Source organism: Cebus imitator, unplaced genomic scaffold, assembly GCF_001604975.1.
Source record: "Cebus imitator isolate Cc_AM_T3 unplaced genomic scaffold, Cebus_imitator-1.0 Scaffold76, whole genome shotgun sequence".
In the NCBI taxonomy this organism is placed as follows: Eukaryota; Metazoa; Chordata; class Mammalia; order Primates; family Cebidae; genus Cebus; species Cebus imitator.
Window position 1 is genome coordinate 8,206,437 of NW_016107391.1, and position 23,762 is coordinate 8,230,198.

The 23,762-nt window shown below is 45.2% G+C and overlaps 1 protein-coding gene across 6 annotated transcripts in view; it reads left to right on the plus strand.

Annotated features, from left to right (window-relative positions):
* VDAC1 (voltage dependent anion channel 1) overlaps positions 1-23,762 on the plus strand; it is a 32,760-nt gene that overhangs the window by 4,152 nt on the left and 4,846 nt on the right. For 2 of the 6 annotated variants that reach the window (XM_017532411.1, XM_017532410.2), the window contains exons 2-6: positions 7,981-8,053; positions 8,641-8,690; positions 9,506-9,658; positions 9,753-9,805; positions 19,460-19,687. In XM_017532411.1, the coding sequence (XP_017387900.1) occupies positions 7,987-8,053; positions 8,641-8,690; positions 9,506-9,658; positions 9,753-9,805; positions 19,460-19,687 (551 nt within the window). In that variant the 5' untranslated portion in view covers positions 7,981-7,986. Of the gene's footprint in view, positions 1-7,662; positions 7,878-7,980; positions 8,054-8,640; positions 8,691-9,505; positions 9,659-9,752; positions 9,806-19,459; positions 19,688-23,762 lie in introns of those variants that run through there. The other 4 variants (XM_017532414.2, XM_017532412.2, XM_017532413.2 and 1 more) reach the window with 3 other exon arrangements.

Genomic DNA, 23,762 nt, shown 5'->3' on the forward strand with positions numbered 1-23,762 from the left:
TTAGTAGAGACAGGGTTTCACCATGTTGACCAGGATGGTCTCGATCTCTTGACCTTGTGATCCACCCGCCTCAGCCTCCCAAAGTGCTGGGATTACAGGCTTGAGCCACCACGCCCGGCCGGAGTGACCTTTTGAACATGAGCAACCATTATTATAATAAATACTCAAAATGAAAACTTTTGATAAAATACTGTGTGTGTTCCCTGCTTACCATGTACCAGCCACTGTACTAAGTGTTGTATATTAATTAACGAGCTAATTCAGTCCTCACAGTGATGCTAATCCGGGCGCTCTTTCCCCATATTAGAGCTGAAGAAAAAGGAGCAGAGAGATTGTGACTTGCCCACTAGAAAGTGGTGGGTTGGGTTAGAACTCAGGTCTGTTTGACTCCTGAGGTTACCTGCCCAAGCAATGTCTGTCTCAATCCCACCTGGTCAAGTCAGGCAGTGAGGCTGCAGGGAACTTGAGGTGCCTGAGATCAGGCAGGAGCCCCAGGTGTGCCTGGAATCCAGACCATAGTGTGCTGGCTGCCAGCCCAGGCCACCTCCCCTTGATGGATGGGTGGGCAGGCTGCCCTGAGTCAGCAACCTTCTCCTGAGTCTAGGAGCTCAGCATGCAACTCAGCCGTGTTGGTGGCAGCCCAGCTCTCAGTGTGTTTCAAAATAGAAGCTACCCCTGGAAAGCTTTACTGCCCACTTTGGGACTGTTGTGGAAGGATGGAGGGTAGAGCAGCTGCATTAAGTACACAGGCCTGCTATCAGAGCACAGGGCCGTCGGCTTTGCCAGGATCCTGGAGCTCGAACCAGGGACTGTTCCCCTGGGCTCTTTCTTCCTGGCAAGAAAGAGAAAGTGCAGTTGTGTATGTGTGTGTGTGTGTGTGTGTGTGTGTGTGTGTGTGTGAGCGAGCTGCTGATTGTGTTCGTCCCCACATGTTGGCTTTTAGAGCTAGGCTTGCCTTCTGCTGGGGATGTTGCTTTTCCTAGTCCTCAGGGCTAGGAAGAGGTGCTGTTGCTGTGATCCCTGGCTGATTTGATGTCCCTCCTATAGGCTGGTCTAGTTCTGCCCTGGTGGACCACCAAGAATGGTGTTGGTGAAACAGTGGAGCCAGAGACTTCTCCACAGCACTCTCTTCCTCAGCAGAATCCTAAGATGATGGCAATGATGGTGATGATGGTTGTGATTGCTCTTTTGCTTAGGGTCCTTGCAGGGATCTGGTGCACACTTACACTTGGTAATCCAAGAGAGTTTAATGAAGACATCATTTGCAAAGCTGTGGACAGGGTGTCCGGTCTGGTGTGTTAACACCCTGAGGCCTACAAGAAAGGGAGCTTCTTGGTAGGAGCTGTGACCTTGGGTAGAGGAAGGTAGTCATTGCCCATCTGAGGCCCAGCAGGGAGGGAGACTTGGGGTGAGTACCCCAACTTCATTCTTCCCTAAACTCCCATCTTCTGCAAGTGCCTCGCATCGATAGACTAAGCCAAATCATAAACCCACGGATAGCAGTCCATAATGATCAGTTCTGGGGGTAAAGAGCAGGGTGGAAGGAAGGAGAGTAGATCTGGAGGGGCAGACAGAGTATCCAATGTAGTGGATTATGGTTACCACTGCCCTTTGTTGAACACTTATTCCATGCCAGACACTCCTGCTGTTCTGCCTGTTTCACTTATTCCTTGTAACAACTTCCTTAGGCCTTTCTAAGGTAGGCTTTGTTAGCCCCATTTTGTAGGTGAGCAAAATGAGACCTTACGTATAAATGGCTTGCTCAAGATCGCATAGCCAGAAAAAGCTAGAGCTAGGGCTAGAGCTTCTGCCTGGCTGATAGCCCTTTCTGTAGTTACCATGCCTGCTGCCTAGACACTTGGATGGGCTGGGAAATGCTGTGGCAGGGTGGCTTCTGGTCTTCAGGTCCCAGTCCTGCCACATCCTTACCTTTCAAGGCAGTGTTGTAACACATTTGGGTGTTTATCTGTGTTCAAAAGACTTTTCCTTTCAGCTGTTCCTGGCTGAGTCTTGGAGACCCATGGGCACCCTGCTCCCTGTATTAACCATTACAGTAGTTGTTGGCTCTCCAGGGGTACAAAGCTCGTCTGCCTGAATCCTTTTATTGTTATTATTATTAATTTCTTTTTATTTTTTATTTAAAAGAGTTGGGGGTCTCAGTATGTTGCCCAGGCTGTCTTCGAGCTCCTGCATTTAGGCAATCCTCCTGCCTCAGCCTCCCAAAGTGCTGGGATTACAGGCATGAGCCACCACGCCAGCACATGCCTGAATTGAGGGAACCTCTGCAGAGAAAAGAGCATATTTCTATTATGTGGGGACTTGGTAGGTGCTTAGTGCAGGGACTGCCCTGAGCTTCCTCTTCCCAATGACACCTCGAGGCAGCCCTGCCTGTTAGGCACGGGCTGAGAGGCACGGCAGGAGTTCTGCCTCCTCTGGCAGGCTTTTCTTGAACAAGCACCTCCGGTGATTCATGTGCACACTGAAGTTAGGGAGCTTTGCTCTGCTCATGGTTTCTGGCAAGGTGGCCACCTGGGAGTGAAATGTGCTCCCATGGACCTTGCCTGATAACCCTTCCATCTCAGTATAGCCTAAATCTGTACTTGGAATCTGTATGGACACTCTAGGTAGCCTTCTGGCATCCCTACTGCATCAGCCTTGGAATGTGACTTGTGGACACAACACAGCTCAATTTCAGGCGCAGTGGTTGGCTTTTAAAATTCTTTTTTTTTTTTTTTTTTGAGAGGGAGTCTCGCTGTGTCACCTAGGCTGGAGTGCAGTGGCACGATTTCAGCTCATCGCAACCTCTGCCTCTGAGGTTCAAGCGATTCTCCTGCCTCAGCCTCCCAAGTAGCTGGGATTACAGGCACCCGCCACCATTCTTGGCTAATTTTTGTATTAAAATTCTTTATCCTTAAACAAATTAACAATGTAAACAAACAACTTAAATAATGAAGCAGAACAAAAAATGAAAATTTGATTTCAAGTTCACTCCTTCTCTAAACCTCCTTCTCCAGAAGGGTATCTAAACGAGACCCAATTTGCAGATTGGCTCATGTCCTTCCACATGCTTTTCCATTCATGAACACCTAAAGATGTGTAAAAAGGTTTTCCTCCCATTATATGGAGTTACGAAGTTTCTGACTTTTTTTTCATAGAACTGTATCATAGCTAGCTTTCTATGCCACCACATACATCCACTTTATTTATTTATTTATTTATTTATTTAGTGAGACAGTCTTGCTCTATCATCCATGCTGGAGTGCAGTGGCATAATCTCAGTTCACTGCAACCTCCGCCTCCTGGTTTAAGCTCGTGCCTCAGCCTCTCGAGTAGCTGGCATTACAGGTGAGCACCACCATGCCTGGCTGATTTTTTTTTTTTTGTTTATTTAGTAGAGAGAGGGTTTTGCCACGTTGGCCAGGCTGGTCTTGAAATCCTGGCCTCAAGTGATCTGCCCGCCTTGGCCTCCCAGGATTACAGACATGAGCCACCCACCTTATTCTCTTTGATTGCCATGTGGTACTTCTTAGTTTGCAAGTATAGTGCCTTAATTTTTTTTCATTCATTTTCCTTTTGTTGGACTTTTAAGTTGCTTCTCGGTTTTGTGTTACAAATACTGCTACAGTGAGCATTCTCATGTACACATCTTTGAGTTCCTTGGTTGCTACAGTGGGGTGAGTTCCTAGAAGTGGAATTGCTACTAGACCAGCCTGGGCAACATAATGAGACCCCGACTGTTAAATTAAAAAAAAAATTATTAATTTATTATTGCTGGGTTAATTGTTCTCCAAAAAGAGTGTACCTGTAGTACTCCCACTTGGCGTGAATGAGAGTGATTGTTTTCCACACCCTCACTAACACTGGATGTTATCATCTGTGTTTTTGCCAGTCTGCTGGTTAAGCGAGCTTCCCAAACAGATGTGGCATTCACTCAACAGTGGCTCTGAGTGGCCCTTATAATAAACTGCATGCTTAGTTTTGATGTCAGAAGCAAACAGTGCTCACTTCTGAAGGCACTTGGTCTCCTCAGCCTGAGTTCAGCTCTCCTTAGGCTGAGGCTGGAGCAGGCAGGGAGTGGGGGTCATTGCTAGTTGAGGGTCTCCCCAACTCCCCCACTCTTGGTGGTGCTGCAACAGTGACCCTGCAGAGGGAGCTCTTACTTCCTGGTTGCATTGTAATTTACTGAATTCCTATTTTCAGATTCCAAGTTTCTACTTTTTCCCTCACTATTAAATAATACTCTGATGCTCATTGCGCATTCACTCATCAAACACATTTATATTGAATGTCTATTATGTGCCAGGCCTTAGCATCTTTATATACGTAGCTTTTTCCCACATTTTGGATAAATTTTTGCATGGCAGACTCTGGGGTGCTTTGAGTTCAAGGGTGTGATTTGAGGGTAGGTGTATGGGGTTGGGTGCGGTGGGGGCGCTGTGAGCAGAGCAGCTGTCACTGCCATGGAGCTGATGAGTCAAGAAGGATATGTACCCCCAAGACAGAGGTTACGTAAGTGTTACGCAGACTGTGCTGGGTGATAGATACACTATCCTTCCCCTCTGAGCTTCCAGTATGGGCCGGATTTTCATTCCTCAGCTGGAATGGGGATTGCATAATTTGTTCAAGGTCAGCCAAGGAAAGGTTGGGTAGGTAGACTGGCAGGCTGTGGAAGGGAACCAGGGACCCCTGTCTCCTAGTGTGACTTGCTGGTCCTTCTCAAAGCCATCAGTGACTGCAGGCAGGTCTGCTCAGCCCGGCCCTACCCATCCCTCTCTTTCCCACCAACCAGTTGAAATGAAGCCCCCACGCTCAGCCCTGAAGTCATCACTCCGACAGAATGGCCTGTGGTTCTGTCTACCCCAGGACACCCTCTGACTTCTGTCTATCCAGGGCTGGCTTTTTTGCCGATGCCAGAGGGCCCTGCTTCATGCGCAGCCTCTAGAGGCTTGGCTTGTGAAGGCCCCTGTGGGGTGGATGCTGCAGAGACAGCTGTGTGTCAGTAGCCAACTGTACAGACTGTGATTTGGAGCAGATCTGGGTGGAAGGAGCGGCTGGGAGGGGTCAGGGCCAGGGTTCAGCCTTCAAGTCAGCGCCCTGGCAGGGTGTTAAGTGAAAGCACATTGCCGACTTTTCTTTCATCCAGTCCTCGCCTTTAGAAAACTAATGCAGATTATTATTTCTACCATAAGATGGTCTCTGAAATGGGTTTGAGAGCTGTGTAAAAATGGGCATTTTGGGGGTGCTGTTTGTAGCTGTAAGAAAGCTGAACTGCAGGGAGTGGCAGAGCTGTCTCAGGCCTTCCTTAGTGCTCTCAGATCAGTGTAGCAGGGTATGGACCGAAGTGCACACAAAGCAGGAGCGGAAGCTATCACTACCTGGCAGTTGGGGGCCTTAAGTGAGGGGGTGAGTCAGCCTTTTGCTGTCCTTGGTGGTATCCCCTCAGGCCCAGGAGTCGACTTGATTCCATTCAGCCAATGGTATCTGTGCGTCTTCCCTGCCAGGTGCTGTGCTGGGGAGAATGCTTACCTGGGGACCCAAAAGGTAGAGATTATGCTTCATCGTCTGTATTCAAGGAGATGGGGAAGAGAGCATGACGCTCAGATGAGAAAGCCAGCCTCCAGCATGGTCACAGTGAGGCGTTGGATAAGGATATGTTTTAGTGAACCAGCAAGTTCACTTGCGTGCTGTTGGTACCAGCTGTATGAAAGTGTGTGGGACCCCACAGCCCCAGAAGAGCCTGGCCATGTGGGAGCTGCTAGAGGCTCCAGGCAGGGTCCTGCCTGCTCTTCTGAGCTCTGCTCTCTGAGTCCCTTGTCCTTGGGTGGTAATCTCCTTAGTGGCCTTGTACTTTAGGCTGATGTTTGCTGTGGGTGGGGTGTTTTTTGACTGGTGGCTGTGCTTGTTGGGTTTTGGGGATTAGCGATGAGAGAGGGCGCTTGGGGAACATTAAATGGATGAGTGTTCTGCCTTTATCCTAGCGGGGACCAGTCCAGATGTGAAGGCTACTGTGTCTGGGAGGTGTCTCTTCTGTGGGATCAGGGGAGAATTGTGGGGAAGGCTCTTGCTCCTAAGGTCCAGGGAAGTCTTAACTGACCCACAGATATTACCACTTCTCCTTCTGCCTCCTCAGCCCGCTCTCCTGGCTGAGTTTGTGGCTCAGCTGGGAGGGGTAGCTCTGAAGCGGGGTGCTTGGTCCACTGATGGCTTGTTAATCCTCTCAGGTGGAGAATGTTCTGGGCCCTTTGCTGGTATGTTCTGTATCTGCCCTGGGTTACCTTGCCTCAGATTTCAATTCAGAGTTGCTTTCCTAGGAAGGGGTCAGGTAAAGGGTATTTCTTAAGGATCTGGTGGGTGGTTTCCTGGTCTATCCCTGGGGTGGATGTATCTACAGGATGAGTTTGGGAGCGGGGAACAAGTAGGGAGAAGGAAGCTCCCAGACTTGAAAGAGCCAGTGGCGGGCAGTGTGAAGTGGATCATCCCCCCTCGTCTGTCTACCCTGATCCTAATGTGAGCTGACCTGCCCATGGTTCCAGCCTGATCATGTGCAAGAAATAACACAGCAGTGACAAAAATAGGACAGAGTCAACAGCTCGCTCCTCTTCTGTGCTCTGACACAAAAGGGAGCTGGGATAAAATTAACAAAGCATCTGGAAAAAGGAAAGTAGAACCTGGACCACAGCTTCACAATTGAAAATTGGAGAAGTTTATACTGTTTCTTTTACAACATACTCAGTGAGTCTGGCCTCCTGCAATGCCTTTGAAGTTAAAGCGTTGCTCAAGAATGCAACTTCCATTTGTGATATTGTTCCCCTGGGATGATTGGAACCACTTTTTAGTGGGCTCCCTCCTGCTTACCAGGAGCAAGTCATGCATGTGTTTATTTGTGTGAGTAGATATACATGTAATTTCAGATGGTGTATATGCAGATGCATTTGATAATTCAGGTATACTGTATTTTAAAAATGAATGGAACGATCCTTCTGGTTAGTTGAGACTAATGATTCTAGGGATGGAGAAGGTACAGGAGATGAGGCTTTCTCACACATGACTCCCTCTCCTCCTGGGCAGAGCACACAGTATACAGTCCCAGATTAGGATTTTAATCCCGTGTACACAGCATATACAGCATGCCAAAGCAAAGGCTTCCAGGGATGCAGTGTGGTCCTTAGCACAAAGACTATTTGAGTTACTCTCCTTCCTTGAACACTGAGGTGCTTAATAAATGTTTGTGGATTGACTCAGTGATATGTAGCAATCCCAAGTAGTCCTTTGATGGTTGGTTTTTAAAATAAAGTCATACTGGAGCTTAGTAAAAGTTTAATTTATTTGGAGGATGTAGTTGGGTTTTTTCCACGTGAAGAGCTGCCAAATTGGTTAGGTTTTACTGTATTATCTGTCAGAAATATAAAGTGGGTCCCCATAAAGTCCAAAAGTTTTGGGAGAAATCGGGTCCATCCTGGCATATAGTAGGTACTCCATAAATATTTGTTGAATGAATGAAATCAGAGCCACATGGAAAATGATGTTTCCATGAAAAGCTCTGATTTCTGTTTGGTGCATTTAATGTCCTAGTAGCTGATATTTTGTAAGAGGATATGTTTTATTGGCAAGAGTCCTGCAATTCAGTACAGTCACTGGCTCATGGGAATGTGTCTTTGACAGTTTATTCATTAAGCAAATATTTCCTGACTCCTACTATGTTCTGGGCCTGGGCTCAGTCCTGAGGATGCTGAGGAGGAGAGGTCTAACGTGTTGATCCTCCTTCAACAAAGACTCACTGAGTGCCTCAAGCTCTGGCCACAAAATGAAGGACAAGACAGAGAAGGCTTCTTGGCCCACATCTGGGAGGATAAGCTACCTGGAAGTCTTAGTGCTAGGTGATTTCTATTGGTTGCTAATTATATCTAATAATTTTTACTGATGGAAAACTTCATTTCCCTAATTCCCAATGTATTTATTCTGGTGATTCTTTTATTGTAGCAGAAGATGGCTGTGCCACCCACATATGCCGATCTTGGCAAATCTGCCAGGGATGTCTTCACCAAGGGCTATGGTGAGTGTTACAGAGAGGGGGTGCCTTTCAGCTAACAGAGCGAGTTGGCATGTTTGAGACTTGACCGATAACTGTTCAGGAGACCTGGGCAGGTCAGGTGTTCAGAACTTTCATGTGAGGGAAAGAAGAAGCCGTCTGTGGCAAGTGAAACAGTTTTGGTTCTGCACCTAGTCAGACGGACTCCTGCATTGGTGCTGTCAAGTGGATATTCTTGTTTTCTCTTCCAAGTGTGGAGCAGCCCTGTGGAAGCTGCTGCAGTGGAGCGCGGCTTCTATATTTAGCCTGTACTTAGGCACATGCCCACGAGGCCCTGTGACCGAGAGTTTACCAGCTGTCAGGCGTCTTCTTCTCAGTCCTTGCTGGGAGTGCAGGTGGGGCCCAGGTGGGCCCGTGCCCATTCTGTCTGCTGCTGTTCTGTGGCAGCTGAGCTCTTCACACGAGCAACAGCAGAGACTGGGCGCTCTCAGCCCTTATGGCAGGAGCGTGCTTCTTTTAAAAAAACATTTTGAAGCAACCGTGAGGGAGGCAGAGGTGCTGTTCTCTAGTTAGTTATTTAACCTATTAAAAGTTACCTTTTCTTTCTTTAGGATTTGGCTTAATAAAGCTTGATTTGAAAACAAAATCTGAGAATGGATTGGTAAGTAGTCCAACCCACTTGGAACATGAGCATTTATTTATTTTTATTTTTTAAAAAGGTTTTAGATTCGGGGGTACATGTGCAGGTTTGTTATATGGATGTATTGTGTGATGGTGAGGTTTGGGCATCTAGTGTACCCATTACCCAAATAGTGACCATTGTATAGAACGTGGATATTTGTTGTAGATCAGCAAATAATTGTCATGACCTGACTGGCAAAGCCAAAAGAAGGCACTAAAAAAAAAATTCTGGCAGTTTGTGGTTGTCACATTCAGTGCATCCTCTACATGATGGGTGGTCCAGGGGAACCATGCCAATAGGCCCCCAAGTCAGCAGCGGGTAATACTCAGAGGAGAATGGGGGCAGGTCTCAGTTTTAGTTTTCCTTATGCCTCTTATTTTCAAATTCATCTGTGTTCAACCACGTAAGTGTTTTTAACGTAATCTTACTAGTCCCTTTTAGATTGTGAATGCAGTAATTGTTGGAAGGAAGAAGTTTCTTTGGCTCAGTGCTTTTTCTCTATACCGGGTGGGAGCAAAGATAGAAGGGGGATGCTTTCCTGTCCAGACTGAAGAGTTACGGGGAGGAAGGAAACTGTCTGCTGACAATGAATTCCCCATAAGATTTCTTTACATAGCAGGCTCCTTTACTCCCATCTGTACTTTAAATATCTATTTGAATTGTAGAGTTAGCCTTTGCTTGTGCCCTGCCCCCTCCCCCACATTCAGGGCAGAAAGGCAAATATAGTTGGTTAAGAGTGGAGTGAAGCCAGTGAGTGCTGTGGTGCAGGCTGTGCCTCTCTCTCTCCTTTGAAGGAATTTACAAGCTCAGGCTCAGCCAACACTGAGACCACCAAAGTGACGGGCAGTCTGGAAACCAAGTACAGATGGACTGAGTACGGCCTGACGTTTACGGAGAAATGGAACACCGACAATACACTAGGCACCGAGATTACCTTGGAAGATCAGGTAATGGCTGCTGTGAAAAGATGCGGACTTATTAATTCACATCTGCTGGCCTGCCTTGTGACTAAACCTACTGGCAAATTTCTTTTCTGTTCAGCTTGCACGTGGACTGAAGCTGACTTTCGATTCATCCTTCTCACCTAACACTGGGTAAGATTCTCATCCGTTTTCTCCACAAGGATGTTCTCTGATGTTGCAGGTGGTGGAAGCCCTCTGACAAAATATTTTGGGGGCTGATATTACCTAAAATATGGTTTCCAAAACCTGGTGATTTAAGTCCTCTGGTTTTGATTTGGTCCCAGGGGATGTATCCACATATACGCATTAACAGACTATGCTATAATGAGCACTTCCTAATTCAGGATTGGTATTTACCCAATGAAGTGTTGCCTGTGCTTGGCTCTGTGCCCATCTGGGGATCCAAGGGTGCCCAGGCCATGACCGTTACCCCTCAAGGAGCTCACTTTCTAATATAGGATTTGGACCAGTGTTTAGCACTGTTTTGTGGTAAGATCCTGCATTATGTTAGTGTTCTCCTGGCTTCAGCCATGGAGGCTGCAGGATTTCTGGTTCACTAATAGCCATTTCATGTGAGTTAGGCTGCTGGTGATGTAAGTGGCCATGGCCAAAGGGCAGTGGGTGACATTTGGAAGCAGGGCCTGACTGGTCACTATTTCCAGCCTCGTTTCTTCAGGCGTGGAAGCCCATCTCCCAGCTTCCTGCTTAGGGACACTGAGACCCTGTAGGTTTAACTGCAAGGTGGCTCCTGAGGCTGCACTTTCCCCGGGTCTTCTGGCCACAGATGTATTAGGCTTGTTAGTTCTTGACCTATCAGCTGGCAAGATAGCATGTTGGTCTGCCTCAACTCCTGGGTGCTTTTCAGAGTGCCTAGAAGGAATCATTCCTTTTTAGAATACACCTTTGGATTTTTCCACTCAGATTGGTGGATCTTCTAAACCTGGGGAAGGTTGTATTGTATACTGATGATGAGATCAAAGGCATGTACTGAATTTCAATTTTTAAAAGTTGTAGTAAGGGGTCACGTGAGTAGCTCCCACCTGTAATTCCAGCACTTTAGGAGCCTGAGATGAGTGGATCACTACAGTTTGAGACTAGCCTGGGCAACATAGCGAAACCCCACCTCTAATAAAAATACAAAAATTAGCCAGGCATGGTGGTGCATGCCTGTAGTCCCAGCTACCGGGGAGGCTGAGGCACAAGAGTCACTTGAACCTAGGATGCAAAGGTTGCAGTAAGCTGAGACCATGCCACTGCACTCCAGCCTGGGCTACAGAGAGAGACTCTGTCTCAAAAAAAAAAAAAAAACCAGCACCACTTGTTGAAAAGACTATCTTTTCCCTATTAAATTACCTTTTTACCTCAAAAAAAAAAAAAAAATGTGATAAGGTATACATATACAACTTAGTATCTTTAAGTGTGTAGTTAAATGGCATTATGAATTTTTCAGTTTTTGCCATTTCATATAATTTTTTTTCTCTCTTTTTTCCTTTTTAACAAATATTTATTAGAAGGAGTCCAGACCTGTGCTGTGTGTGCGGTGCCCACAAGTGACTGGGCACACAAGGTTCCTACCCTCTAGAGATGTCTTTTTGTAGCCTGGCTGTAGATGATCTGAAAAGACCATTGACTGGGGCTGATTTATTCCTGTTCCTCCTCTCTGCTGCAGCTTCTCCTGTCAGGAGCACTGCCTTCTTGCAGTGCTTGTGCACGTCCCCCCAGGAACCCTGCCATGATATCAGGGAGAAGTTCTCCAGAGAGATCCTGCCTCCCTGGCTCAAGGGATCCTCCCTCCTCAGCCTCCCCAGGAGCTGGGACTACAGGTGCCTGCCACCACCCTTGGATGATTTTTATATTTTTGATAGAGACAGTGTTTTACCATGTTGCTCAGGCTGGTCTTGAACTCCTGAGCTCAAGTGATCTGCCCACCTTGGCTTCCCAAAATGCTGGGATTATAGATGTGAGCTACCACACCCACCTTCAAATGGTAATTTTCTATTGCCATCCTTCCTTAACTTGTTAATTGGGATTCTACTGTAAGGATGAGCTCTTCCTTCTTCCCCATATATTTATTCAATCAGTTATTTATTTGTATTTGTATAGATGCATGGACATTTACTCTACGGGCTATAATCCATACTGTTATTTATTTTGTTGCTCAAATTGTCCCAGATATGGCCATTAGGAGAATACATCCTGTGTGCTTTTTGACTAACCTCTGTCGTTTTTCAGAGCATGTCTTTATTTCTGGTTTCAGAAAGTGTACCATGCTCATCTAGTACTTGTTTTTCCCCAGTCCTGCTGTCTGCCATTTCTTCAAGGAGCCTTGGTTCTTTTTTTTTTTTTTTTTTTTTTTTTTTTTTTTTTTTTTTTTTTTTTTTTTTTTTTTTTTTTTTTTTTTATTTTTAGAGATGTGGTTTCACCATTTTGGCCAGGATGGTCTTGATCTCCTGACCTTGTGATCCGCCTGCCTTGGCCTCCCAAAGTGCTGGGATTATAGGCATAAGCCACTGGGCAGAGCCTTGGTTCTTTATGTTGGAGAATAGTAATTAGAAACTAAGATTGTGGGTGCTAGGTGTACATATTGCTACTGGGTATTTGGGGAAAGTTCTGATGATTCGTGATGGAGATTAGAAATGAAAGCTGGCTTTCCAAAGTGACTGAGGGTGCAGCCTGGGAAAACACCTGGCTCCCAGGATAAGCTGAGTGTAGATTGCATCTGGATGAGGCCGCAGACCTCAATAAGAACCAGCACTCACCACTGAGTATCTACCACAAATAAAGACTGCTTGTTAACCACAAATCAGTCAGGCCTCTCTCGGGTGCTTGTCAAATTAGCACTACTGTTGAAATAGCTTAAAAATAAATCCCAGTGGCTGTGTGCAGTGGCTTCCACCTGTAATCCCAGCACTTTGGGAGGCTGAGGCAGATGGATCACGAGGTCAGGAGTTCAAGACCAGCCTGGCCAACATGGTGAAACCCCGTCTCTACTAAAAGTACAAAAATTAGCCAGGCGTGATGGCAGGCCCCTGTAATCCCAGCTACTAGGAAGGCTGAGGCAGAATTTCTTGAACCTAGGCAGCAGAGGTTGCAGTGAGCTGAGATCGCACCACTGTACTACAGCCTGGGTGACAGAGTGAGACTCTGTCTCAAAACAAAACAAAACACAAAACAAAACAAAACAAAATCCCAGGAATGTCTGAAAGAGGAATACTGCACAGACATGGTGTGCAGTGTTAGAAAGAGAACTGGAGAGAAGCCTGGACCCAGCACTGCTGTTTCTCTGGGGGAACCTGTGTCTTGGCCAGATTCCAGTGAGACAGTGGGTGGGGGTGCCATGTAAACTGGAATAGGTGGTGCACACCACTGGTCAGAGGCCCTGCCATAGGCATCATACTTTGTGATCAGCAGCACTTTTTATTAAAAATAAAAAAGGAGTTGGTTAGAAGATGCTGATATTATATTTCTTGATCTTCTTCCCTTTCTAAATGTCAACTTCTCAAAAGCTGTCTAATCATCAGTCATCCCAGCCAGTGTGGTGCCAATCAGATACTTGGCCAAAACCCAGGCTTCTTTCCCTGAAGAGCAGGCGAATGATGATAGGTTTCTTTTTCTTTTTTCTTGAGAGTCTTGAGCTCTGTTGCCCAGGCTGGAGTGCAGTGACATGATTTCAGCTCACTGCAACCTCCACCTCCCAGGTTCGAGCAATTCTCATGCCTCAGCCTCTTGAATAGTTGGGATTGCAGGCACATGCCACCATGTCCTGCTAATTTTTGTATTTTTGGTAGAGACAGGGTTTTGCCCTCTTGGCAAGGCTGGTCTCAAACTCCTGACCTCAAATGATCCGCCCTCCTTGGAGTGCTGGGATTGCAGGTGTGAGCCACTGCGCCTGACCGGTTTTGAATTTTTTTTATTGAAAGATAATTTGTTTGGTTGTTAATCTTTTCCTTCAAAGCTTTCCAAAACGTACAGAAGTAACTTGAACAAAGTTGAGGTTCCAAGGCATAAGTTTCATTGTCACTTGTTCTGTTGGTGAGCAGGGTCTGTGCACCTACCCCCAACTGCTGAGGGAGCTGAGAGACCAAAGAAAGAGACTGACAAATCCAGTTTCTTAGAAACATTTAATAGGGACTTACAAATGGGAGTGATGTATCAGGCAGCCAAGAGAAAGTAGATCCCTGTATTCATCCTCCAGAAAGTATTCTTTATTTTTATTTTTTATTTTATTTTTAAGATGGAGTTTCATTCTTTTTGCCCAAGTTGGAGTGCGGTGGTGTGATCTCAGCTCACCTCAACCTCCACCATGCCTGGCTAATTTTGTATTTTTAGCAGAGATGGGGTTTCTTCATGTTGGTCAGGCTGGTCTCCATCTCGTGACCTCAGGTGATCTGCCTGCCTCAGCCTTCCAAAATGTTGGGGTTACAGGTGTAAGCCACCGCGCCCAGCCGCCCAGAAAGTATTCTTTATATAGCAAGCTTATTTATTTATTTATTTATTTATGAGATGAAGCTTCACTGCTGCCTCTGCCTCCTGGGTTCAAGCAATTCTCCTGCCTCAGCCTCCAGGGTAGCTGAGATCACAGGCATGCGCCACCATGCCTGGCTAATTTTGCATTTTTAGTAGAGATGGGGTTTCTCTGTGTTGGTCAGGCTGGTCTCTAAGTCCCAACCTCAGGTGATCCACCCGCCTTGGCCTCCCAAAGTGCTGGGATTACAGGTGTGAGCCGCTATGCTCAGCAATAGCAAGCTTTTAAAGATGTGTGAATGTCTTAGATCATCTTGCAAAAAACTCTTGCAAAACTTGTGACCACAGGGAGGTTAAATAAGCATCTTTCCTTTTTTTTTGTTTTTTTTTTTTTTTCTGTTTCACTCAGTTACTCAGGCTGGGGTGTAGTGGCACAATCTCGTCTCACTGCAACCTCCACTTCCTAGAATCAAGAGATTCTTCTGTCTCAGCCTCTTTAAGGTGCATGCCACCACACCCAGTTAATTTTTGTATTTTTAGTAGAGATGGAGTTTTGCCATGTTGGCCAGGCTGGTTGAACTCCTGACCTCAAGTTGCTCACCTGCCTTGGCCTCCAAAAGTGTTGGGATTACAGGCGTGAACCACTGTGCCTGGCTGGCATTGCTTCTTTATGGGATTGTCTGTGATGCATTCCTTGGTTGTCATGGCTGTATTAGGCTGTTTCTTCATTGCTGTAAAGAAATACCTGGCCAGGTGTGGTGACTCATGCCTGTAATCCCAGCATTTTGAGAGAGTGAAGCAGGCAGATTGCTTGAGCCCAGGAGTTGGAGACCAGCCTAGGCAACATGGTTAAATCCTATCTCTGAACACACACACACACACACACACACACACACACACACACACACTCTCTCTCTCTCTCTCTCTCTCTCTCACTCACTCTCTCTCTCTTTCTCTCTGTCTCTCTCACTCTCGCTCTCTCACTCTGGCTGGGGATGGTGGTGTGCACATCTCTAAACACACACATATACCCCCCTACACACTAGCTGGACATAGTGATTTGCACCTATAGTCAGTTCCAGCCACCTGAGCTCAGAAGGTAGGGACTGTAGTGAGCCATGATTACACTACTGCACTCTAGCCTGGACAACAGAGTAAGACCTTGTCCCAAAAAAAGAAAAAAGAAATACCTGAGGATAGGTAATTTATAAAGGAAAGAGGTTACATTGGCTCATGGTTCTACAGGCTGTACACGCATATCACAGGCATCTGCTCGCCTTCTGGGAAGGCTTCAGGAAGCTTTTAGTCATGGCAGTTTATGAAGCAAGAGCAGGCACATCTCACGGCAAGAGCAGGAGCAAGAGAGAGAGAGTGGTGGGGAGGTGCCACATGCAAACACCCAGACCTCATGATAACTCACTTATTATTGCAAGGACAGCACCAATCCATGAGGGATTCACCCCCATGATCTAATCATCTCCCAGCAGGTCCAACACTGGGGACTGCATTTTAACATGAGATTTAGAGGGTACTATCAATGGTGGTTTTGCTTTAAGATGGTATCACTCTGGCCATGCAACAGGCTTTTCCTACATCCCTTGGGAGGGGCGCTGGGTTTCTTTTCTTTCTTTTTTTTAACCTGCAGTTACTTTTGCAATATTTTTAATTGCAACCTCTAAAATTCTTGTCTCCTTGAGAATTTGAAATGTTTAATCTTTATTTTTTTAAATGAGAAATCTCAAACATACAGAAATATACAGAAAAATATATTTAACCCTCATTCTATTCCTGTCACCCAGCTTTGATAGCTACCAACCTGTGGCCAATCATGTTTTATTTATACAGCCATAAGTATAACACTCCTCAATGCCCATATTATTTTAAGTAAATAACAACACATAATTTCATCTGTAAATATTTTATTATGTATCTTTAAATGGAAAGATTCCTTTTTAAAGGAGCATAACTATGGTATTATTATATTGGAGAAAGTTGATCATTTCTTAATATTGTCAAATCTATAGTCTGTTCAGATTTACATGATTGTTTCATGATTTTTAAAAATAGAATCAAAAATTGTCCAGGGCAATGGGTGGATCACTTGAGGCCAAGAGTTTGAGACCAGCCTGGCCAGCATGGCAAAAACTCATCTCTACTACACAGATAAATAATTAGCTGGGTGTGGTGGTGCATGCCTGTAATCCCAGCTACTTGGGAGGCTGAGGCACGAGAATCGCTTGAACCTGGGAAGCACAGGTTGCAGTGAGCTAAGATTGTGCTGCTGCACTCCAGCCTTGGTGACAGAGTGAGACCTTGTCTCAAAAAAAAAAAAAAATTGGCCAGGCAAGGTGGCTCACCCGAGTAATCCCAGCACTTTGGAAGGCTGAGGCAGGCGGATCACAAGGTCAGGAGTTCAAGACCAGTCTGGCCAACATGGTGAAACCCCGTCTGTACTAAAAATACAAAAATTAGCCAGGTGTGGTGGCTGGCATCTGTAGTCCTAACTACTTGGGAGGCTGAGGCAGGATAATTACTTGAACCTGGGAGGTGGAGGTTGCAGTGAGCTGAGACCACTCCACTGCGCTTCAGCCTGGGTCACAGAGTAAGACTCCATCTCAAAAAAAAAAAAAAAAAAAAAAAAATTGTCCATGTAAAATTAGGGAAATAGATTAATATGGCTCCTATATCTCTTAATTTTCAAATTCTCCTTGTCTTTTTTCCCTCTTGCCATTTATTTGTTGAAGCTGGATTGTTGTCCTGTAGAGTTACATATACACTGATTTTACTGTTTGTATTTCAATGGTGTCATTTAACTTGTTCCCTGTCTCCCATTTTCTGTGAATTGGTAAGTCCAAAAAATTCGTCACATTTAATTCCCTTATTGGGGGTAGATCCTAAAACATAGGTGGTGCTGTATGCTGCCAGTGGGATGTATATGTGGTTTTCTCTTTGTATGATGTTAGTACCATTCATGATCTAGTAACTCATTAGATTACAAAATGGTGGTAATTCATCTTTTAAAATTTCTTCTTCACTTATTAGCTGGAATATTTCCATAAAGGGAAACTTCTCATCAACTATTTGGTTATTTGAGGTATAGTTAGTATAGGACAGATGGAATAAATGTTTGATTCCTTATTTGCTTGTTTGTTTGTTTTGAGTTGGAGTCTTGCTCTGTTGCCGAGGCTGGAATGCAGAGGCATGATCTCGGCTCACCATAACCTCCGCCTCTGGGGTTCCAGCAATTATATTTTTAGTAGAGACAAGGTTTCACCATATTGGCCAGGCTGATCTCAAACTCCTAACCTCATGATACACCTTTCTCGGCCTCCCAAAGTTTTGGGATTACAGGCTTGAGCCACCGCACCCAGCCTATTTGCTGTTTTTATTTATTTATTTGGGACAGAGCCTGGCTCCACAGTGTGGCCCAGGCTGGAGTGCAGTGGCGTGATCTTGGCTCACTGCAACCTCTGCCTCCCGAGTTCAAGCGATTCTCCTGCCTCAGCCTCCTGCATAGCTGGGACTACAGGCACGCGCCACCACGCCCTGCTAATTTTGGTATTTTTAGTAGAGACGAGATTTTGCCATGTTGCCAGGCTGGCCTTGAACTCCTGACCTCAGGCGATCCAACCACCTGGGCCTTCCAAAGTGTTGGGATTACAGGCGTGAGCCACCGTACTCAGCCTATTTGCTGTTTTTAGATAATAAGTTGGTTCTCTAGTCTCAAAAGATGACGGCTCTGTGATTTATGTGTTATTATAATTCTTTTTTTTCAATCTGAGACAGAGTCTTACTCTGTTGCCCAGGCTGGAGTGCAGTGCTGCGGTCTCAGCTCACCGCAACCTCAGCCTCCTGGGTTCAAGTGATTCTCCTGCCTCAGCCTCCTGAGTAGCTGGGATTATAGACGCCTATCACCATGCCTGGCTAGTTTTTGTATTTTTAGTAGAGACAGTTTTACTATGTTGGCCAGGCTGGTCTCAAACTCCTGACCTTGTGATTTACCCACCTCAGCCTCCCAAAGTGCTGGGATTACAGGCATGAGCCACTGCTCCTGGCCCCGAGTGTCATTATTATTCATAGAATAAACATATTGTTTAACACATTTCAGCCTATTGCTGATGTTTTTCTTATTGAGGCTCACATTGCTCCGTTATCGAAGCCCTTGGGAGCCTCTTCAGGTTAGCTTATAAGTCCTTTTGCCTCAACCCTAGAAGTCTTCAGTAGCTTTGATAGATGCTTTAGGTCACTGTGTACATTTCCTGCCTAACATCTGTAGTTGGCCATTTCTCCAAGGAGCACTGGTTCCTTTCAGGAGGGACTGGTCTAGGTGCTGAGGATGAAGCGTTAATCTCAATGTGAATAAAGCTAGGAGTGAACAGTGCTGTGCAGTCCTTGGGGCTCTGAGTGGATCTGGTTCCTCCTATGGACTCTGCTGAGAATGCAGCTTGCTGTGGGAGATGTCTATCTTGTAACTGAATGATAGAAACAATCAGATAAAAATGGTCCATGTTTTATTTGATCCATGTAATCTTGTTTTCCAGTGTTTACTTTTGGTAAAATACATGGTAATAATACGTCTGCAGGTGTCGCTAGTCACCTGCTCTTCCTAAGGGATGCGGGGTCTTGAGGAACAGGGAGTAGAGACACTGAACTGCTTTATATACTCACATCTGCGATCATCAGGTTGGACGTGGGATACTGTCTGGCTAACTAACATTTCCTGTCCCCCATGATTGCAGAGTTCCAGGTTCTACATCAGTACTCGGTTCTCTGAAATACGTACTTAATTGGTGTCTCATGAGTATGGAATTAAAATCCATTTTACTGTTGTATTAACTTAGAAGGAACATAGCCTTTGTTTCCTTACTTAACTTTGTGAGCCACAAAGTAAGAAGATAACCATCTCCTTAAAAGCTGCTGTTTAGGTAGCTGCCTTCACGACAGATAAATCTTTTCCACAGATTTGGAAAATAGCAAAGATGCATCTGTTTCATAATTACATGGTAGCTTTCCATCTAATGAATGCCTGTGTAGGCTGCTACATTAATCCTACAAAGAGTACAGTAGAAGGAAGTTACTTTGTACTTATTTTTCAGGCTTTCTTTGTGTTCTCACTTCATTATTGTGGGGTTTCTGTAGACAGGCTCCCTGTGGAAGACAGGTTGTCCTGCTTATTGTGGTGTGGCAGTGGCTTAAGGGAGAACTGGAGTCCTGACTTCACCCCCACCCCACTCCCTTTATTTGACCTGAGATTTTAAATAAAACAGCTTGCCTTTCAAGGTGAGTTAGCTTCTGATCTTAATACAACCTCTTTTCCTTCAGGAAAAAAAATGCTAAAATCAAGACAGGGTACAAGCGGGAGCACATTAACCTGGGCTGTGACATGGATTTCGACATTGCTGGGCCTTCCATCCGGGGTGCCCTGGTGCTGGGTTATGAGGGCTGGCTGGCTGGCTACCAGATGAATTTTGAGACTGCAAAGTCCCGAGTGACCCAGAGCAACTTTGCAGTTGGCTACAAGACAGATGAATTCCAGCTTCATACTAATGTGTAAGTGTACTTGGGGCAGTGGTATAGGGGAGGCCAGTGGTTGGGGGGAACCGGGGGTGGGGGCTGGTGTGTGTGTGATAAGGGGATTGCTTTTCATAATTTTTTTGAAAAGGAAGCCCAATTTTTAACCACCGTAAAGTGAGTTTGTTGGCATCAGATGACCCAGATGGTCTGGTGCTATCTTTCTGTTTCTCACCTAGCCATTTCCTGAAGTGTCTTAGATCCTTTCCACTCTATGAACAGTGGTACTATGAATACTGCCACTGGTACACAGAGTGGCTGATTAACTACAGCAGGGACCTGGAGTCAGTCCAGAGCGTGTCCTTTCCCTGCAGTTTTTGTTTTAGTTAACAAAACAGCTCTCTTTCTCTGTCTAATACTTGAGGTTTAGCCTGCTGGGCTTGATGACAGGTAGACACGGTAGACAAATGTAGGAACTGATTATCTCAGTTACAAAGTATTTTCTCTGTAGTGAAACTGTAAAAGTAACTATTGGACAATATGGTGAAGGGAAACAGTGGTTACAGGTTAGGAGAGAGCCCCTTGTAATCAAACTTGAGAATTGAAGTAGAGTGATGATTTAGATTAAGGGAAACAGATTTCATTCATGAAACTTGTTTCATCCGTAAATCTTGTTTATTTAGTTTCATGAGGAATTAACCTGTGGCACAAGCTGGGTGCGGAGTTACCAGGTTTATTTCCTTCCACTAGAGGTCATTAGAGAAGTATCTTCTTAACACAAATAAATGATATTAATGTGTAAACTAATATTATTTTCATTAATAAATTTTTTTGAGCAATTTTTATCATTAATTTGGAATCTGTTACAGCTAAAACGTCACAGGAAAACCATAGACATGGGCAATCTAGTGGTTGCCAGGGGGCGGGGAGGGTATGACTACGAAGGGGTGACTAAGGGAGTTTGGGGGAGGGAACTGTCCTGACTATGGTCATGATTACATGAATCTGGGTACCTGTGTTAAACTTAATAGGAATGTTTACCAAGAAAATATCCATTTTATTGTATGTTAATTAAGAAAAGGTGAAACATACAAAAAATTATAGGAAACATATCACATGGATAGAAATGTTTCTGAATGTAAAATTCTGATTGGCATGGGAAGTATTCCTTGGTTTGAAATTGGGCATTGGCACCAATTTTAGGAGGAACAATGGCTGTCAGCTGTTTCTCCCACATATCTAAGCTTCAACATTTTTAATAAGCAACAAGTGGGTATGGTTTATTTTTGGAACCAGCACGAAGAGCTGACACAGCTCATCTGGGTTGCCCTGGTGCTTACAGGGGCCCAGATGCATAACAGAAAATCTTTGTGCTTTACGTAGGTGAATTTGAACAGTTCCCCTGTTTACGGTTCTTTGTTTTGTTTTGTATTTTTGAAGATAGGATCTCGCTCTCTCACCCAGGCTAGAGTACAGTGGCACAGTTTCTGCAGCCTCCACCTCCTGGGATCGTGATACTCCCACCTCAGCCTTGCAAGTAGCTGGGACTATAGGTGCACGCCACCATACCTCCCTAATTTTTGTAGTTTTTGTAGAGACAGGATTTCGCCATGTGGTCCAGGTTGTTTTTGAACTTGTGAACTCAAGCGATTGGCCAGCCTCAGCCTCCTAAAGTGCTGGGATTACAGGTGAAAGCCACTGCGCCTGGCCTCTGTTTATGCTTTTGAAAGCTCTGTATAGGAAGGCAGTATTGTGTTGCTGGCTTTAAGATATTCTGAAAAGTTTGGCCTTTTAAAAACATGTAAGCCCAAGAAACTTTCCCATTTGAATATATTACTAAAGTCTTTTAGAAACCTGTTATTATTTTTTTTTTTTTGACAGGCTGCTGTTTTGTTGTAGCATACTTGGGCTATATAAAGAAGACAGGATTCCTTGTGAATCAGACAGTACCTGGGTCTCCCTGTACTTTCTGGAAGTATAATGTCTGTCTAGCCAAATTTCATGGGGAAATGAGAATTTTGTAATGTGTGGCTCACACGTGCAATCCCAGCTATTTGGGAAGCCAAGGCGGGAGGATCTCTTGAGGCCAGGAGTTTGGGACCAGCCTGGGCAACATAGCAATACCCTGTCTGTAAGAAAATTTTTAAAAATTAGCTGGGCATGGTGGCGACATGCCTGTGATCACTTGAGCCCAAGAGTTTGAGGTTGCAGTGAGCTATGATTTTGCCACTGCTCTCCGGCCTGGGCAACAGAGCAAGATCACATCTCTGAAAAAAAAAAAAAAAAAAAAAAAAAAAAAAAGGAAAATTTAGAGGAAAAAGGGAAAGGAAAAAAAAAAAAAAAAAAAAAAAAAAAAAAAAAAAAAAAAAAAAAAAAAAAAAAAAAAAAAAAGGAAAATTTAGAATGTATTCTTTAATTTAGGGAGAGTGTGTGGTGAAGACTAGAGTTTTTGTTCTTAGGTCTGGAAGCCCTTTGCTGGATTCCAAAGTACATGGGCTCTGACTCGTAGTTACCAATGCCATTTCCACTGGAAATGCCCACAGTGATGAGGCAGAACTCAGACACTGATTTTATGTTAAAGATGTTTGAGAGGGTCTAAGCAGGCTTGAAGACCATCTGATGCAAGGAAGATGGCCATTCCTTTATTAAAAATTGCAGCAATAAAATTTTTCTTAATTTTTTTAATCAAAGGAGTCTGAGCCCATGGTTTTAAAAATCAGACAGTATAGATGGGCTTATGAAAAGCAGTGATTCCAACCTGCCTCAGCCTGCTCATCCCACCTGTCCAGTGGCAGCCACTTGAACTGTTTTTGTTTTTTATGGTTCCCTCTGTAGAGAAGGTTGCTTCTGACCAGGCACCGGTATGCACTGTGCATATAAACAACAATCTGAAAGCAGTAATGAGAGGCAGTATATGAACTGTGCAGACCCCAGCCCGACAGAGGACAAAGTGCAGACTCTCTGAGCACTTCATATGCTTTTTTAGTGGTAACAGTGACTGCATGATTTGTATAGGCTGTGCAGCCGGGTGGGGCAGACTTCCAAATTCTGAGAGCTTAAGCAGGGCCCCCAAAGAGGAAGAGGAGGATTTGAATGACTGGAGAGAGGAAAGGGATATTCCCAGCAACTGGAGTCATTCCGTGCATTTGGAAGAGAGCAGGGAGCTTGGCCAGCTGGGGTTTCATTCTGAATGTTTTTGAAAGAGGGAGACATTTTACGATGTAGTAAAAAAGCTCCCTCAGTCCTGCTGGAACTGCGGGTGTTGTAGCATGGATGAGCAGTATTCACAGGTGGACAAGTTGAATTGTGGGTTAAGCTCTTGAATTGCTGCTCCTCCAAGAGGCTGGGTCAGTGCCAACTCTATCCCCCCAGCAGTGGCTGCAGCAGGTTGTGCCAAGGTCTCTAACTTGACTTCTGAGGCATATGCCCTACCTTTCTTGCCATTTCTGGCTGTGTTCTCATTTTCTTCTCTTTCCATACCATTTTTTTTTAAAGCCAGAGTTTCACTCTATTGCCCAGACTGGAGTGCAGTGGTGCGATCTTAGCTTACTGCAACCTCTGCATCCTGGGTTCAAACGATTCTCCTGCCTCAGCCTTTTGGGTTGCTGGGATTACAGGTGCCCACCACCACGTCTGGCTAATTTTTATGTTTTTAGTAGAGACAGGGTTTCACCATGTTGGTCAGGCTGATCTCAAAGTCCTGACCTCAAATGATCTGCCCACCTTGGCCTCCCAAAGTGCGGGAATTACAGGTGTGAGCCACTGTGCCTAGACTTCCATACCATTTTTATGGTAGAATCATTTATAAAAGTAATAATATCAGTAGCAGTAAAAACTAAGTCACTCAGGCCGGGCGCGGTGGCTCAAGCCTGTAATCCCAGCACTTTGGGAGGCCGAGGCGGGTGGATCACGAGGTCAACAGATCGAGAGCATCCTCGTCAACATGGTGAAACCCCGTCTCTACTAAAACTACAAAAAATGAGCTGGGCATGGTGGTGCGTGCCTGTAATCCCAGCTACTCGGGAGGCTGAGGCAGGAGAATTGCCTGAACCCAGGAGGTGGAGGTTGCGGTGAGCCGAGATCGCGCCATTGCACTCCAGCCTGGGTAACAAGA